At 37.8% G+C, this 19,346-nt stretch overlaps 1 protein-coding gene across 12 annotated transcripts in view; it reads left to right on the top strand.

The window, feature by feature from the left end:
- UMAD1 (UBAP1-MVB12-associated (UMA) domain containing 1) overlaps positions 1-19,346 on the top strand; it is a 187,547-nt gene that overhangs the window by 111,138 nt on the left and 57,063 nt on the right. For all 12 annotated transcript variants that reach the window (XM_014547574.1, XM_014547572.1, XM_014547580.1 and 9 more), the window contains one exon: positions 18,018-18,085. In XM_014547574.1, the coding sequence (XP_014403060.1) occupies positions 18,018-18,085 (68 nt within the window). The remainder of the gene's footprint in view (positions 1-18,017; positions 18,086-19,346) is intronic.

Genomic DNA, 19,346 nt, shown 5'->3' with positions numbered 1-19,346 from the left:
AAGTGCTGATAGCAGTTTATAATTATTGAGAGTTTCCTCTGAGGTTAAATTACTTGCCACAAGTCACACAGCCAATGTGTGGTAGGAATGCTACTTGCCACCAGACCTGCTGTCATTGTACTTGACCTGGGCTTTATTTTGGCTTCAAGTTTTTCAAAATGAGAGGTTAAATAGATGCAGAGAAGAAAATGGACAAGTTCCTTGACACATTAATTTGCAAAAAAAACTCTATGAAAAACAACTCCTTTGTGTACATATTGTATTCAGAACCTCCCTGCCCGTTTTTCGAGTTGCTTATTTTTATATACACTTACCAGCCTGCTAAACAGCATTATTGCTCTTGTTCTCTGTATTTCCTGTACCTTTCCCCCTCTACTGGCTCTTTTCCATCTGAACGTAAACAGGTTCTAGCTTTTCTGTAAAACCATCCCCATTCCTCCACACACCCTCTAGCCACCACCATTTCTTCTTCAAACCAAGCTTTCCTCAAAAAATTACTCTCCTAGGATACTGTTCTTCTCCTGTTTCCCACTAGCTCATGTTAATTCTCCCAATACCCCCAACTTACACCCCAAACCCTCCTAGCAATTTTATAAGCTATTATTTTATTCACAAAACTAAAACTGTATTTTATTCACAGTTTGTAGCCTGATTTTTTTTCTACTTTAATATTATGGACTTTTTTTTCATATCATTACTTTTGAAGATCTTTTTACTGATGAATAGCATACATACAGAAATAAGTTCAGTGACTTTTCATAAAACGCCCTAACATCCAGATCAAGAAATAGAAATTACATTAACATCTAGAATCTCCTTGCAACCCACTCCCTTCAGTCACTTCACCCAACTCCCCAAACCTATCCTGACTTCTAACAGCATAGATTGTTTTATGTGTGTGACATGTATGTAAATGGATCACATAGTGTGTATATTTTGGGTCTTGCTCTTTGACTAAAAATATTGTTTATGAGATTCATTGATATTGTGTGTGGTTATAGTTCATTATTCTCCTTGTTATATAATATTCTGTTGTGTGAATATACATTATTAGGTTTTAAACATAATATTATTGGCTGTATATTATTCCATTATATGGATATACTCTGATTAATTTGTTATTTCTATTATTTTTGTCAGGTTTACACTATTAGAAACAACCCTACATCTTTGTATAAATACTTAAAATAATTTCTGACTACTCCTTAGAATAAATTCTAAAATTGCATTTGCTGGCCAAAAAGATATAAACTCTAGCTCTGGCTGGTTTGTTCAGTGGTTAGAGTGTTGGCCTGTGGACCAAAGGGTTGCAGGTTCAATTCCTGATCACAGGCATGTACCTCGGTTGCAGGTTCCTCAGCCCTGGTAGGGGCCCTTGAGGGAGGCAAACAATGGATGTGTCTCTCTCATGTCGATGTTTCTCTCTGTCCCCCAACTCCACTCCCTTTCACTTCTGTTGGCCTGTGGACCAAAGGGTCGCAGGTTCAATTCCTGATCAAAGGCATGTACCTCAGTTGCAGGTTCCTCAGCCCTGGTAGGGGCCCTTGAGGAAGGCAAACAATGGATGTGTCTCTCTCATGTCGATGTTTCTCTCTCTCCCCCAACCCCACTCCCTTCCACTTCCTCTAGAAATCAATGAAAAAATCTCCTTGGGTGAGGATTAAAAAAATAAAAGAAAAATATAAACTCAAACTCTTTAGAACCTCTTGATACATATTGCCAAATTGCTTTCTAGAAACATTTTACCAGTTTTCTTCCTAACACAATACCTGACACACAGGTATTTAATAAATTTTTTTTACTTATACTGAATGTATTAAGTCATATCCTAGGATCCATTTCTGAGTTTTTTGGTCATATTTCTTTTTTCTAGTTGATTATTATTTTATTAACTTAAATTTTTGAAAATTTAGTAGTGTATAGGGCACAAATTTCCCTCCTTACTCTTTTTTAAAAGTTAATGATTGTTCTTGCTTATTAAATTTATATCAGTAGAACTTTAAATATGTTGCTGAATTCAGAAAAAAAAAAGAACGTTATTGGAATTACCTTACTGGTATTTTTATACATTATGTGGGAAGAATTGACATATTTATATGTACATAAACCTATCCAGGAATAATTTTTCATTTATTCAAGTATTTTTATTAAATGCCCCTCAATAAAGCTTTATATGTTTATTCACATAGGACCTGGTTTTTAAAAAAATATTTCCAAATATTTTATACTTTGTGGCTATTGGGAATTAGATAATTTTCTTCCGTTATATTTTATAATGAGTTAGTTGAAAGTTATTGAATTTTATTATTAATCTTATATTCATACTCCTTACTGAACTTTTATGAATGCTAACAGTTTTTAGTTTGGGTTAGGGACCATTAATGCTTTGGGGCTTGGGATCATTTAGTTCCTAGATTCATAAAGGGAGAAATTGGTATCTGAAATAAAGACAGAAAAACAGTAACCTGCAAAACTATTTAAAAAATGTGGAATTCTGATCATTTGCAAAACTCCATTTTTCCCCATGCTTCTCTGTTTCTTTTTAGGAATATGGTACTTTGGGAAGAATTTTTTTTAATGCTAAAAGAAAATAAACTTCAAAATAAGGGAAAATGAAAATCTTTCACTTTTGTTTTCAGATTTCCCCCCCTTATATTCTCATTTCTTCTGGATATTTTTCATGGTTCTCTACTTATGCCATTTATTTATCTGAAACCTTTATATGTGTGTGAGATACACATGTTTGTGTCATATGTTGTCTTATGTGTCACCAGAGGTAAGAAAATATGTCTAGGTCATGGATATACATGCTATTGCCAATATAATAAAAGCAAACTTTTTCTTAGTTGCTTTTAATTTTTTTAAACTTTTAAATTTGTTTTAACTTTTATTCATTTTAAATTGTAAGTTTTATGCTTAATCTTAAGAATAGTTTTAAGTACCTAGAAACTTGAGCCACAAATGTAATCAGAATAATACTTTAATCCTACTTAATACATATTATTGACCTTCTGTGCCTACATCAGCAGCAAACAATAGCAGAATGTCTGGTGCATAATCTCTTGTGTAGATACACATAACTCATTGGACAAGCCTGATCTAGAAATGAACTATCCTGTTTTGAGGTGGTAGTTAGGCCAAAGAGACTATCTAGGGTTTTGTTTAATCCTTGTAAGAGACAGGCTGGTTGCACTGTCTTGTCTAATTTGTAAAATGAAACTAGGTCAGATCAATTACAGATAGTTGTAATTTGCTTTAAGTGGTCTGTAAGCCAAGGCTGGTGTTATTAAAATACATATTTCCTCTGTCAAAATAAAAACAAATCGCTATCTCTATAATGACAGTAGAGTTGGAATATAAGAAGTTAAGAATCCTATCTTTTGTAGACTAGAAATATTTTTAATAAGGTGGTTGCTGTAGGTGTGTGTCTGTGGGTGTTTGTTAAGCTTTGGGGCTGGGAGGTGAGAGTAAGAATGAACAATGAGGACACTGTGTTCCAGATCTCACTTATAAAATGGGTTTGCAAGCAGGGATGGAGGACAGCAGGCAAGGAACTACCAAGAGTTTTAGTTTAGTTTGAACTACCAAGAGTTTTAGTTTAAAAAAAAATCAACTGTTGGAAATTGTAGAGGTAAAGTGACATGCTTTCATTCAAAAGATGTAAAACTGGTTCCAGTTCTTCTTAAGAGAAAATATAAATGAAACATCAGAGGCAGCAATAATTACACCAATGGCATACCTAAAAACCAAAAACAAAACTGCTTCAACAGGCACCCTGTTACACGTGGTATTCAGTTTGTTTTGCCTGACGTCATAAAACGTTTAGTGTATTTCTGGTTAAGTGAAAACAAAACCAGAAATAGACATTGTCTACTCAAATTCAGTACATTCACAAAAAGGGAGCACATTAAGAAGAAATTTAAGACGATAAATGGATCCAGTTTGCCTATGACATTATGCCATTCTGAAGCTGCATATTGTTCATGGAGAGAATGTAGAGTGAACTGTTTCCTTTTATAATTATTTTAGAAAGAACATGAGTCTTGAACCCAAACACTTTAGTTTGAATACTGGCCCTACCACTCAGACATTTTGTGATGCTGGGAATTTTAAAATCTCTTTTTCATTATTTTCTTTACCTGTTAAATAAACAAAATTATTTCTCTTTCATGAAGTTGTTGTAAAGAGATTGTCTCTTTTCATGAATTGTCACAATTTCATTGAAAAGTAGGAAAAATTTGCTTAAAATCTTTTGAGGAAAAGTGCTATATAAGAAAATAAACAGGACCAGCCTGATCACACAGTACTGTCTTCCTCCGAATGTGTCTTTAAATTAGTCTCTGCCCCTCCTTCCCTGATTATCCGAACTGTGTTGGAGTTTCTGTTGCCCGTGAAATGTCCCTGGGGAACTGTGTACTACTTTCTGGTATAGGCATTTATATGTGAAAATGGCCAGAGGTGAAAGGTGAAGGGTTAGTTTTGTTTGGTGGGTGAGTTAAAGGATCCATGGAGATCTCTACCCCTACCTCTGTCTCTATCTTTATATCATATCTATATATTCCAATCATCCTAACTATTTCTCTCCTATTTTCTGTTTATTTTTAAATAATTTGAAACTTACAGAAAAGTTACAAAAATAATACAGAGAGCTTTTTGTTTTACCATTTGAGAATAAATTAGCAATACGATGTGTCACTACTTTTGAATACTTTAGTGTGTATTTCCTAAATAGGGCTATCTCCTGTATCTTCTGTATCAATCAGGAAATTAACCATCCCAGCCAGAGACCCCCCTTTATGTTTTTCCAAATGATGTACTTTATAGCAAAAAGATCCAGGTCAGAATCACATGTTGCATTTAGTTGTTATGTCTCTTTAATCTCCTTCAATCTGGACTAGTTCCTCAGTCTTCCCTTAACTTTCAGTATCTAGATACTTTTGAATATTACAGGCCAGTTATTTTGTATCCCTCATTTCCTCGAAATTAGATTTAGGTTATACATTTTTGTTAGGAATATCATAGGAGTGATGTGTTTGCATTGCATCTAATTATTGGCTAGTGCACAATTCCTATTTGTTATATTACTGGAGATGTTAACCACAATCACCTACTTAAGGCCCTATCAGATCTTGCTATTGTAAAGTTATTCATTCTCTCTTTTTAATCAGTATTGGGGAGGTTGCTTTGGAACTATGTAATATTCTGTTCCTTATCAACCTCCTCCCATTCACTAGTTTCAGCACATCTATGCTTCTTGACTGAATTAACTATGATAGGTGCCAAATGGTAATTTTTCTAATTCCTTCTCCATTCATCAGTTGGCATTCCACTGCAAGGAAAAGCTCCCTCCTCTTATTTATTATGTATGTATGTATGTATGTATGTATTTATTATTTTATTTATTATTTTATTTATATCAGTATGGGTACATGGATTTTAAAAATTATTTTATTTATGGATATTTTTAATGGATTATAATCTGTTACTAGAATTATTTTGATGCTTTACATGTCCCATTTTGGCCAGTGGGAGTCCCTTCAAATTGTCCTCCTCATTCTTGGAGCACTTCCTGGCACAATGAGATGTTCCAGGCCCACCTTTACCCTGCTTGTATTTCAGTAGCCTGAATCAGACCATGTGGCCACAGCCTTTCCAAATCCTCTTCTCCTCGCTTGGGCTCCAAAATCCTATTACTGCTTACTTCCTAGGATTCAAGAAAGAGAGGCAAGGAGGAAGAAAGGCCAGATAGATAGATAGGCAGGCAGACTGACTTAAAAAAAAAAAAAAGTTCTGCCCATAAAAATTGGGAAATAAACAGACTAGCTCTCCAGTGTTATTGGGAAACAGGTAATTGGATAATTAGAAATGATGAATAAGCCCCAAATAATTTATTTTAATTTTGGAATGTGTCTTAGTCCAATTCGGGCAGCTTATAAACAACAGAACTTTTTCACAGTTCTGGAGGCTGGGAAGTCTCAGCTCAAGATCCCAGCACAGTCACTTCCTGGTGAGAGTCCTCTTCCTGGTTCATGCCTTCTTGCTAAGTCCTCACATCTAGGGAGCTCTGTGGGGTCTCTTTATAAGGGCACTAATCCCATTCATGAGGGCTCCACCCTCAAGACCTAATTACCTCCCAAATGCCCCACCTCCTGATACTGTCATTTTAGGGAATCAGGGTTTCAACATAGGAATTTTGAGGGGATACAGACCATAGTGGGATGTTTTTGTTTCCTACTGATATTTCAATATGGGTACGTTTCCTGCTTTTGAGAACCAGGGCCTAAACCAACCTAAGTCCTCCTGCTTTTTATCTCTTATGCCAATACACTATTTCACAGTCTGAGAAACTTCTTATTAAGCACACTATTTGCTATAATCTTAGAATCAGGCTTAACAAGGAACCATACCTATTCCGTATGCTTCTCTTCCTGACTTGTCTGTCTGCAGATTGGTTGGCACTGTGCAGAGAAGGAAGCATTCAGTATTCTCCTCCTCAGGAGGCCTTGTTGGAAGACCCGCTTTCTGCTCGTTCCTTAGATGGAGAGCCTCTCCCAGCTGCCACGAGGCTGTGGCTTCCAGGGCTCTGCTCTCACGGGGGCTGGTGTGCTTTCTCCTAGGAGTGGGGGTTGCGGGGAGGGTTTGAGAGCCTCGGGAGGGAGGTTTGCTTTATTAAGTCTAGAGGTGGTTACAGCGGGCAACTGGGAGGAGAGAAGGAATTGGATTGAGACAAGTTGATTTGAATGAAGCAGCTTCTCTTAAGACAACTTTGCATAACAGCTGGTCGGTTAGTATGTCTTTACCATCTTAGCCCTTTAAGCTTAAAAAAAAAAGTTATTTGAGATTGGAACTTTTTTATGTGTTGCCATTAGGCACATGTCCAGGTGAATTCTAATTTTGCTGAACCCGTCCCTATATGAGTTTGACTGTTTTAGGAACCTCATGTAATAGAATCATACAGTATTTGTCTTCTTGTGACTGACTTATTTTACTTGGTATAATGCCTTCAAGGTTCATCCATATTGTAGCATACGTCACAATTTCCTTTTATAGCTGAATAATATTCCATTGTATGTACGTACCACAGTTTGTTTATCCATTCATCTCTTGATGGACACTTAGATTGCTTCCACCTTTTGGCTCTTGTGAATAATGCTGCTATGAACATGGGTGTACAGATATTTCTTCAAGACTCTGCTTTCAATTCTTGGGAACTAACCTTATTGAGCCTCAACCTTAGCACAGAGATATGTCCTCTGTAAATAGGTATTTATACAAGTGCGAGGGAGGGAGAGACTGGGGGAGGGCACCATCATTTCAAAAATTAGGTGATGATCTGCCAGTTTTGTAAGGGTATCTCAGTGAGTCAGCGTCAGTGTTTTCCAAAGTATTGTCCGTGAACCCCTGCCTTAGGGCCTCCTGGAATGCTTGCTAAAGTTTTAGGTTCTTAGGCTCTTCACCAAACTTCACAAGTTTGCATCTCCTGTGAGACTCAGGAACTTGCACCCCAGGTGATTCTGACACACGAGGAAACGTGAGGTTCACTGTCCCACGGGCCAGGGGATCTCAGAATGTTCCTGTTTGTGCACGCGAAGGCCCTGCTCTCTGCTGCTTCCAGTCCCTGTTCCCCTGTGGGGCACATTCATCCCAGCCCATGACTCACTTTCGTTTCCACTCTGTCTGTATATTGTAGCCCAACTAAAAATTCTATACATTTAGCAAAGGATGGCCCGGCTGAGTTTGCAACGCTGACTCAGGCCCTTTTAGAGTCCTTCCTCGGGATGCTAATTGGTGATTCTCTGTTGCTGCCTGCCTGCTTCTCTAGCCAGTGGGCCCGTGAAGAGGTTAGGACTTCCTCTGCGCGCGTATCTGAGTTATTAAAGGGACCAAGTCTCTTCTCTTATATGAACATTTTAAATATGACATAGTATGTTGTAACCTTCAGGAAAGTATTTCACACATTTATACTGTATAACTGAATGACAGGTGTGACATCTTCAATAAAACTAACAAGATTCTTTTGTGTTTTGAAATCAAACTGTCTTCATCTAGTTATCACATCATACCACCTCATATCTACCACGTGTGGCTTTGCTTCTAATTGTGATCTGTGATTGGCAAATGATTCACTTTTTTAATATCAACTTTTCTTCAAATAATGATGCATTTTCAGAAATATTCTCTTCATACCTTTGTGTAAGTTAACATTTTGACTTCTGTCAAAAGTAATGATACTGGCTAGTGATATACTTTTTTTTTTTTTAATGAAAGGAGTTGGGGCAAAAAAACAACAAAAAACTCTTAATAAGGAAACTTATTTTGTTATGGTTGGTCACCTTTTTCACAGCATGCTCAATTCAACTTTCTGTGCCTTACCTGATTTTGTACTCCTATAATTTAAAAAATATATATATTTATATTGATTTCAGAGAGGAAGGGAGAGGGAGAAAGATCAGTGATGAGAATCATTGATCGGCCGCCTCCCGCACACCCCCTACTGGGGATCGAGCCCACAACCTGGGTATGTGTCCTTGACTGTACTCAAACCTGGGATCCTTCAGTCCACAGGTCAATGCTCTATCCACTGAGCCAAACCAGCTAGGGCTGTACCCCCATAATTTTTTCTTTTTGGGTTCATTTTTATATCCAATTCTTGTGGTTTCCATTTGCTTGTTTGGAATCTTTCTAGAATGTCAATGCTGAGAGGGCAGAGATGATATCACTCTAGTTCACATGGTGCCCAGCATGATGTATGGCACATAGTGTGTGTGTGTCTAATTTTTATTGAATGAATGAAATTTAACTTGAAGCTTGGTAATATATTTAACTTGGTAATATAGTTCATATACCGCTTTTATTGGTTCTACTAGAAATTTTCTCTGCAGTTTTCTGTATCAACCTATAAACTACATTTCAAGAGATTGAGAAGCTTACCTACCTAATATCTCTGGTTGGACCTATTGATGCTACAGGTTGAGATACACATTTGATTTCATGGGGTCACTTATTTCTCTATGTTGAAAACTGACCGAGCAGAACTCCTGGCATGAAACAGTAATTTCACAAGTTTATTCTATTGGTTGGAAAGGAAACTGAACACTCCTGAGTGACTGACCTGATCCCGTGTATCTCCAGCCTAGGTCTGCATTATTGGTGATGAATCAATGCCATCTTTGCCCACAACTGGCAGCACATTTGAGTTTTTGCTGCAGAATACCAGATAACCCGGTAGCGTGAGCCTATTTCCCACCTCTTTACAAGTTCAGGCTTCAAGCTGTGTGCACTGAAAATCCTCTCTGTGTCAGTCCTGTTTGTTTTCAGCAGAGCCCATGGAATCTGTTGTCGGTGGACTGCTCAGAGTGGCCCTTGGCAGAGATTTCTTTCAGCAGCATTTTGGGATCCAGGGTCAGGAATGGTCAGCCCAACTTACTCTCACAGTATATAAATTTACTCTGATTTAGGAAACATTAACACAAAAGCTTTGAAGCCAGATTTGTACAGCATGATCCAATATTGTGCAAATGTGCATGTGCAAAATGAATTTGGCCTTGGTGTTTCTAGTCTTCTAGCCTAAAAGTAAGAATGTCTAAGCTTAACTGTTTAACATAGTGTTAAATGCTTAAATGATGTTTTTGCATTGCTTTAAGATCTTCCAGGAAAATTATTACCCATAACTACAAAGCAACAAGACTCAGACCTAAAGAAATCTGTGGAATCCCAGGACAAGTTAATTAAGAACAGGCCAATAGGACTATAAGTGGGTCTGACCTCAGTTGGATTTGCTGGAATTCTTACTTTCCTGAGTAAAATGCCTTTAAGAATTCCCTGTGACCGTAAGATTTTAAGGTTTAGCTCTATGATTAGCAAGCAAGGTTTAGCTCTATGATTTCAATAGCATTCATAAAGTTAAAATCTTAACATGATGCCTAAAAATTGAATATAAATATGTATTAAATTTAAAATTCACACTAATATCTCATAAAGTAGATTTCCTATTCTATTGAAACCTTAATTTAAAATTTTCTTCATAATTTAACCATTTATAATTATTTTATAAGCTCTTAGTGAGTGTATATGTAGAATTATCTTTCTTATTGCCCATCCCCCTCCCACCCAGTCAAATCAACAGATGTTTATGGAGTATTCACTTTATTATCAGAATGATGCCAATGTATTAGTTGTATTGCATCCTTAGTAATTTTGGGTGTAACAGTTTTGGTATGCCAATTGAATATGTTCTTGGTGCCATTATAATTTTCTTCTTGCTAATTCCCAGTCACCCTTTTCTTTTGTTTGTTTGCTAAATAGAGTATTCCTTCCTCTATGGCTTGGCTATTCCCTCCTGGCTCATTTTTTTGAGGGGGTTATAACAATTGTCATCAGAATCCTGACCTCACAGCAGCAGGCTCCTGAGAAGGGCATGTCTTCAGCAGTTAGTACTTTTGTCTTTTCTTTATTTCAACTTTTAAAAAAATATATATATTTTATTGATTTTTTAACAGAGAGGAAGGGAGAGAGATAGAGAGTTAGAAACATCGATAAGAGAAACATCAATCAGCTGCCTCCTGCACACCTCCTACTGGGGATGTGCCTGCAACCAAGGTATATGCCCTTGACCGGAATCGAACCTGGGACCTTTCAGTCCGCAGGCCAACGGTCTATCCACTGAGCCAAACCGGTTTTGGTAATTCCTCCTTTTTTTTTATTACAGTGGAAATTTGGGAGTAAGTGGACAATATTAGGAAAAGTAGAAGGAAAAACTGAACTGGGGGAGACTTAAATATAAAGCATGTTGGACAACTCAAGTTTTTTTAAAATCTATTTTTATTGATTTCAGAGAGGAAGGAAGAGGGAGAGAGAGATAGAAACATCAGTGATGAGAGAGAATCATTGATCGGCTGCCTCCTGCACGCCTCCTACTGGGGATGGAGCCCGCAACTCGGGCATATGCTCTGGCCAGGAATTGAACCCTGACTTCTTGGTTCAGAGGTGGACGCTCAACCACTGAGCCATGCTGGCCGGGCTCAAGTTTTGATAAGTAATGGGAAGCCGCATATTATCTAATTATTTGGCATTGTCAGCAAACTTGGATTCTAATACCTAAGTTTGCCATTCTTAAATAGATATAGGAAAGCCAGCTCACACCACTGCCCTGAAGACTAAGTGAGATGACCGTGAAGGCCTCTCCAGCACCTCTCCTCTGCTGAAGCTAATGGCCACAGCCACATGACAAAGGCTGAACAGCAGTTGACACCAAGACAAAGCTTTATCTTGCCCCAACTCCTCTCCCTTCTCTGCAATTAGGGTTTAACATGTTTTCTCATTTAATCTTTGTAACCTCAGTATGTATCATGAGTCCCATTTTTCAGATGAGGAAAGTGAAGCTCTGACAAGTTAAGTAACTTGCACAAGGTCATGGATTTGGTAAAGGATTTGGGTCGAGATCTGTCAGATTCTAAGCCATTCTTTTGCCACAGTGCCAGGCTGCCTGGTGTAATGAGTGTGTGACTGAAAAATGAAAAGGAGTTAATGGAGTGGCCATGCCACTGTTCTTTCCACTACTTCACTGGGTGAATGACTAATAAGCAAACCCTCCCAGAGGGTATTTGCATTTTAAAAGAGGAGCTCATTAACCCTAATGAATCTCTAATTGGTGGAATTTGTGGAGGAGATATTTCTGAGCACTGGAGTTTTCTCTTGTCTTCAAGGTGTTTGGCTATCCTTTTCCTTGCTGTAGATGATCAACTATTCTGGCATCAGAAGTATGTAGTAGAATGCAGTCACATAATGTTAGTCTGCCCCAAATGCAACTGAATGGATGAACAGGGCGTTGTGAAAAGAATCATCTAAAGGAAAGTGAGTGTGGGTTAGTATTGTGTAAAACGAATGTTCAAAAGCTAAGTAACAAATTTGGCCATGTGGAGGGTTTTCTGAAGGGTCAGGTAAAAATATCTATATATATATAAAAGCCTAAGCGACCATTAAGCCCTGACGACTGGACAGTAGCTATGATGTGCACTGACCACCAGGGGGCAGACGCACAAGCTCTGACAAGTTAAGTAACTTGCACAAGGTCATGGATTTGGTAAAGGATTTGGGTCGAGATCTGTCAGATTCTAAGCCATTCTTTTGCCACAGTGCCAGGCTGCCTGGTGTAATGAGTGTGTGACTGAAAAATGAAAAGGAGTTAATGGAGTGGCCATGCCACTGTTCTTTCCACTACTTCACTGGGTGAATGACTAATAAGCAAACCCTCCCAGAGGGTATTTGCATTTTAAAAGAGGAGCTCATTAACCCTAATGAATCTCTAATTGGTGGAATTTGTGGAGGAGATATTTCTGAGCACTGGAGTTTTCTCTTGTCTTCAAGGTGTTTGGCTATCCTTTTCCTTGCTGTAGATGATCAACTATTCTGGCATCAGAAGTATGTAGTAGAATGCAGTCACATAATGTTAGTCTGCCCCAAATGCAACTGAATGGATGAACAGGGCGTTGTGAAAAGAATCATCTAAAGGAAAGTGAGTGTGGGTTAGTATTGTGTAAAACGAATGTTCAAAAGCTAAGTAACAAATTTGGCCATGTGGAGGGTTTTCTGAAGGGTCAGGTAAAAATATCTATATATATATAAAAGCCTAAGCGACCATTAAGCCCTGACGACTGGACAGTAGCTATGATGTGCACTGACCACCAGGGGGCAGACGCACAATGCAGGAGCTGCCCCCTGGTGGTTAGTGTGCTCCCCAACCTCCCATGATCCTTCTCTCCCTCCCACCCTCCTCCCCCCTCCAGTCAGCCGTCTGGATTGGTCCTGATCAGCCTGATCGCAGGCCAGGCCGAGGAACCCCACCCATGCATGAATTCATGCACCGGGCCTCTAGTATGTCATAATCAATTTTAACTTTGGAAATGTTATATCACCATCATCCATGGTGTGTTCATAGACCTCTGCAATATGTTTAATAGGTATTCAGTGAATATAATGGCTCCACAGTCATTGTGAAAAAAATTAAACTTCTTTACTAAACAATTTCTCAGAGCCTTTAATATGTTAAAGTAAATTGGAAAACAGCTAAAAGGGAACACATTCTACAGGTATTCCTCATACTTTTGACCATAGAAATATTTTTTCCAGGTGAACCCCTTGAAACTTGTGTTTTGTAGACTATATCGAGTTCTAGGTAATTTTTCTCTAATCAAGAAAAGAAAGAAAAGGTTTTCTGTATTCACATCTTTTCATCGCGGGCAGGCCCAACCCTGTCCACACCAGTCCATTCCTAGTCCTGTTGGGCTCTAGGATGTTCCAGTATTAGCATGCCTCTTTCCCAGATAAGATATGTCCACTTTCAGAAGAAAAGAAAAAAAAAAACCCCACACATACAAAAAACCACATTCTCATTTTTATTGCCAATAAAGCTGGTGTTGAAGAACGTGGCTTCTAAAAGGAGCAAATAGGTTTCCTAATCTGAAACCCAGAATTAGATTGAGCTCCATCCAGTTGCAGGATATGCTGGGCCGGGGCAGGCTTCCCACGTGAGAGGAAGTCCCTGTGGAAGGTCAGAGCGGAGGGAGCCATGTGTTCTCTGTGGTCTTCCCATTCTCAAGACAAGGGGAAAAGGGAGGGGCAGAACCACATAGCCAAGTCCTCCCAAATCACCAACCCCAGGACTGGAGTAAAGGGAGGCCTGGTGCCAAACCCCCCCTCACTACCAAGGCCCCCACCCAAACAAGTTTGTTCTAGGTGACCCAAATAGGCATGTGGGTTCCCTTCTCATCACTGGGGATTTCTCTCTTTTCCATCTTCCCTTATCCCTAAGTGCTCACTCTTCACTGCCATCTCTCTTCTCAACTCAATTCACCCAGTAGAAGGGATCATGATGAGAGTCTAATGACTGTCCCTTCCTCATCTCCTTATGGAATTCAAACACAATTCAGCCTTTTATCTGAAAAGGTGGAGTACATATATTCTCTAATACGGGATCAGGAAATTACAGCCTGGCAGTGGTCTTTATAAATACAATTTTATTGGGACACAGCCTCCCTCATTGGTTTATATATTGTCTGTGGCTGCTCTCAGCTACAATGGTAGAGTCAAAAAGTTGCAGCCAAGAAAGTGTGGCCCATAAACCTAAAATGTTTTCTCTCCAGCTGTTTACAGAAAACAGTAGCCAACCCCTAATCTAAAATATAGATGAATTTCACTTCAGTTCTTTAAGTCCTGAAAGAGCTTCATTAGTATGTATACGTAGCCTCTATCATTTACTCACTCTAAATAAAAACTGTATTTTTTTAAACCAAGAAAATGGCACCCTGTAGTATAAGAGGGATTTTGCCTCTTAGGAAATTTTCTCGCCTTACAAACTTCTAGAAAAGTATCCAGGGGACTGTGCTTGCTCTGAAGGACTGGAAGAAGGACAGCGGCTTGCCCTGGTTAGAAGTATTTACAATCATCATTGGAAAGGGATGAGAACAGATAATCTGTGGGGCCTGCGGCAGAACAAAGGAATAGAGAGAAGGATCTAGCAGTGATGGCGAACCTATGACACACGTGTCAGAGGTGACATGCGAACTCATTTTTTTGGTTGATTTTTCTTTGTTAAATGGCATTTAAATATATAAAATAAATATCAAAAATATAAATCTTTGTTTTACTATGGTTGCAAAGATCAAAAAAATTCTACATGTGACACGGCACCAGAGTTAAATTAGGGTTTTTCAAAATGCTGACAGGCCGATCTCAAAAGGTTTGCCATCACTGGTCTAGGGGCCCAGGGCGTTGGACCAGCCCAGGATCCTGTCTTCAGAGAGCAGGAGCCCTAGCTCTTCTCCTCACACCCTGCTCCCTAACTCAGAGAGGTGCTTCCCCACCTCAGCCCATCCCTCAGAACCTTCCACAGAATCCCCAGAGATGGCGACACCGGGTTCTGGTCCTACCGAGACTGCCTTCTACCTGGGAGATCTGGGCATTTCACCGAGTGCTCTGGCCCTGAGGGCTCACTCACCAGTAATCTGGGGGCTTGGGGTGGGGAGAACGTTTTACTGAACCAGAGCAAGAATTCAGTGTGGTGGGATCCAGAAGGCTTTATGAAATATGAAGTACTGTGAGATGGTGGTGGGTTTTGTTCTTTTGAAGCAGCTGATTTGCCAATGAAAATTTTGAATCTATCCAGCATGTAAATTAGAGCTAACTGATGTTTGAAAACTAAAGTACCTTATTTCACATTTGTCACATGCATCTTTCTTTTATAAAAGTGCCTAACTTTCATGTGGGTTATAAAAAAATGGACAAAATAACTGAATTTTTACCATGACAGAATAATTCGTCAGTGGGAGGAATAAAACTTTAAAACTTTATTTCTTTGTGACTTTTCTTTTCTGCTGTTTGTGTAGTTTTCCTTTTGTGCCTTTGTTTATAGAGACTCTTGCAAAAGGCATTTTTCCTTGTAATCAGTTATTGTTCTATCTGAGTCATCGCCAGACATGGCATTTCAGTCATTAGTGATTCTAGAGTCGCTTCCAGGCAGATGTGCTGTGTGATGCTGGGAACACTGGTGATAGCCGTTCTGGCTATTGAGGCTGTAGGAGAACCAGGGAAAGTCTTGTATAGATACACACCTTGAAATCAGAAAGTGGCAAAGGAAGCACATTGAATGCTTTTAGCCAAATGATTTTAGCCCAATAAAGTGTTCGTGTGGCTGTGGGATGGAGTAGTAATCATTTTGAAAGGTTAAAAAAAAAAAATCGTTCTTGAGGTTAAAAAAAAAAAAAAAAAAAAAAAAAAAAAAAAAATCGTTCTTGAGGTTTTTTTAACCTAAAAGGCAACAAAGCTTTCATTTCCGGTGATTTGTATTTTCCTAGCATCATGCATGGGCGTTATGAAACACACCCTGACCTCATTGTACATTACCTTGGCTATTCATGCTGCCATGCTCTCCGCCCATAGCCAAGCAAACTGAACTCCTTGTTCATTGGTATTGCTGCCTGGGATCTGCTTATCCCTAACTTCCAGAGAGAAGCGGGTTTCTGAAAATAAGACTCTTCTTTATAAGCAAATAAATGGTTTAAACACTTAAAAATCAAAATAGTTTAGTGATAGCCTAGGTCCCAAAAGTAGGTTGATTTAATTTTCAATTAAAACTATTATCTTTTTCATATAAATATTCATTAAATTGATTGGGGTGACATTGGTCAACATGAACATGTAGGTTTCAGGTGTGGGTTTCTATGTTACAAGATCTGTATATTGTACCATGTGCCCATAACCCAAAGTCAAATCTTCTCCTGTCACCTCATATTAGGACCCCCTTCTCCCCCACCTACTTCCCTCTGGCATTTACCACACTGCTGTCTGTGTTCTCGAGTTTCAGTTTTGTATCCAACATATGAGTGAAATCATACAGTTCTTAGCTTTTTCTGATTGATTTCACTTAGCATAATGTTCTCAAGGTCCATCCATATTGCTGCAAATGGTTAACTGTATTATCTTATAGATGTAACCCAAAAGTTCCTAATGCTTTTGTTTTAATATGATTTTTAAAAAAAATCATTAATTGTTTTTAAAACCTAATAAGTTATGCCCCAATTATGGATCACTGGTAATAATACATTATAATGGTATTTCATAAATTTGCCTTTTAGGTTTCACAAATATGTTTTAGAAGAAAGAGACTAACTGGATGCTGAAATACAGTTTTTATTACATACCATTTAGTATTACTTTGTCATAGTTTTATAGACTAGAAACCATAAAGAGAAGTTCACTAATTCAGCTAGTGTTTATTAAACACCTATTATGTGCTCTGTCCTGGCCAGCTATTTATGTTACATATAGCTGAGAACAAAGCTTTTAGGCTGGAGTATGTATTAATGTGCTTGGATTTTAAACACTTTGGGGAGTTCCTTTATCCTAAGTAAAATAACTGTCTTAAGTAAATAAACTACCAATTTAATTATTGCTTCATGATTTTAGAATTTAACAGAATTTTATTTAATCCTTTAAAATTTACACAAGGTTCTTTCTTCCTTGGTAAACTCAACTTTTGTATTTCATAGGGAAAAGTTAACCTCAGCCTTTCTTACTTTCATACTTTATCTCCAATCAAGACCTGTGTCCTTCCTTCTATTAACAAATTCCTAACCTTTAGTATCAGCCAAGTCATCTTCTATGAATTTTGTAATTAACCTGTTGTGGACATTCCTGAGCTGGCTTAATTTTATGGGACAAGCAATTTACAAATGACTAAGTTAACCCCTCATTATGCTTGAAAGAAATAGGCTAATTGTTTCTTTACTTGCCCTGTGTTAATCACGGATCATTAGTGATAATAAATAAAAATCGGCCATTAACAAATTAGATTATGCTCATACTTACCTATGTTTGTGTTTGTCCTGTGTCCTTGGAGCCAGCCTAGTCACCAACTTCCTTTAGTAGCATAACTCACCCAGGCACAGCCTTAGGAGTCAAAGTATAACTGAGGGCCAGTTTATGAATTTGCTCGTTATTCTTTCCTGCTGTAAAGATTGTTCAACATTTGGTTAATTATTACATGCAAATATATGTATCTACTTAGAGGCAAATCCACAGATATACAAAACCTTATAAAGCATAAACCTTATAAAAAACTAATTTGGAGGACAGTTATATTATAAAGACTTTTAATTTGAAAATAATTTGTCTTATCTTTAAATTATCAACTTTCCTAGTTTATTTGAAATATGACTTGATTTTCAAAATGTGAATTCACTTCATTTGTCCAGTGTAAACCTTTATATAACAGGATATATTTCTGATTTACATTGTATGTATGCGTGTGTATTTATGTATGTGTGTGTGTATTTGATATCTGAGACCTCAATAAAATTACTATTCTTAAAAATTCACTTATTTACTTTTAACAAAGGAAATAGTAGTTGATTCCATAATGTGAAACATATAATATCAAAAGATATTTCAAAGAAATAGAAGACAATTTGGCCTCAATGAGATGATAAAGTTTTCTATTTTGTTTTTCTTTTGCTTCTTAGGAGAGACAGAAAATGAGCAGAGAATGGCAGCAAGAGGTACAACTTCAGAAGTAGAAGGCGACCAACCGGTAAGTGAAACTCCCTATGAGTCCTTTCGGGGCGAATCTGAACGAGTCACGGTGACTATATATTTCTCTGAGGATGAACAATCACTTCTACTCTTGCTATGCAGACTGGTGTCTAGGTACCAAGAAACAAGTCATCTGCTCTAAGTCAGGGATGACAATAAAGCATGACTTCCCAAGCGCTAAGCTTTCCTTGTGTTGGAAATAGAAACTTCCTGCTGAAAAAAGAGAAATAGAACATTCAGGTTAAAACATCTGAACTATTTTTAACTGAGTGGTTATTTTCTAATACATTTGAATAAATAGATAATGTGTGAACCTATAGGGGAAGGTTTGAAAATAACCTATTGGGAACTGTATTACATTACCATTTCCAGCATCAGAATGCAGTCCTTGACGTTGTTCTGTAGAAAGACTAGGGTATTTGTTCTTTTCCACATGAAAAAGCTATTTGCTCCTTGAGAGTTCTTGAAAATGTCATCAGGACACTTTGGTGTACTATGTAAAAATGTACTAATTTTATTTAATCACCGAAATAATGTTTAAGACTTAGGGGGAATGTTAATTTTTAGGGCGGAAGGGATATCCATGAGTTTGGAAACTTTCTACATGGTGACATACCTCTACTTACATTCCACTGTAGCGCATAAGAGTATTGCTGTATACAGTGGAGTGGGGTCAGGGGCCTGGCCTGTTTGCTTCATCTCCATATCCCCAAAGCCTAGCACAGAGTAGACAGTCAAGATTTGTTGAACGAATGCATGAATGAATATAATCATGAATTGTAAGTAGCCAGTAATATGTGTTTTAAGAAGAGATATTTTTATTTTTTATATTCAGATTTTCCATAATGAATGAATGTTTTATAATCAAGAAGAACTTATTTAAAGAGAGATGTAGGGAGGAAATTTATGCAGAGGAAGAAAAGTGTCGTCTTTCCCATAAAACTGCATTAGTTTTTCATTCATGTGTACAAATATTTATTAAGCACTGACTGTCTTCAAGGCACCGTATAAGGAGTATACAGTGGTGAAAAAACACAGATACAAGGACAAAGAAATACGTTCCCTCTATACATTGAAGTAGCTTGATCTCTTTCATGTATTCAAACATTTTGTGACTGCTGACCATAAGTAGCATCTTTGATGGGAAATAAAGGTTGGTGTATTTGAACTTTGGGAAAAAACCACCAGAATGGTTTAGAAATCATCCATAATTATTGAGTTTAATTGCTTAGTTATGTGATTCACTGGGAATGTCTGAA

The sequence above is a fragment of the Myotis brandtii genome, unplaced genomic scaffold (assembly GCF_000412655.1).
Source record: "Myotis brandtii unplaced genomic scaffold, ASM41265v1 scaffold48, whole genome shotgun sequence".
Classification (NCBI taxonomy): Eukaryota; Metazoa; Chordata; class Mammalia; order Chiroptera; family Vespertilionidae; genus Myotis; species Myotis brandtii.
The sequence above is the reverse complement of the archived record's forward strand: the minus strand, read 5'-3'. Positions and strand labels throughout refer to the sequence as shown.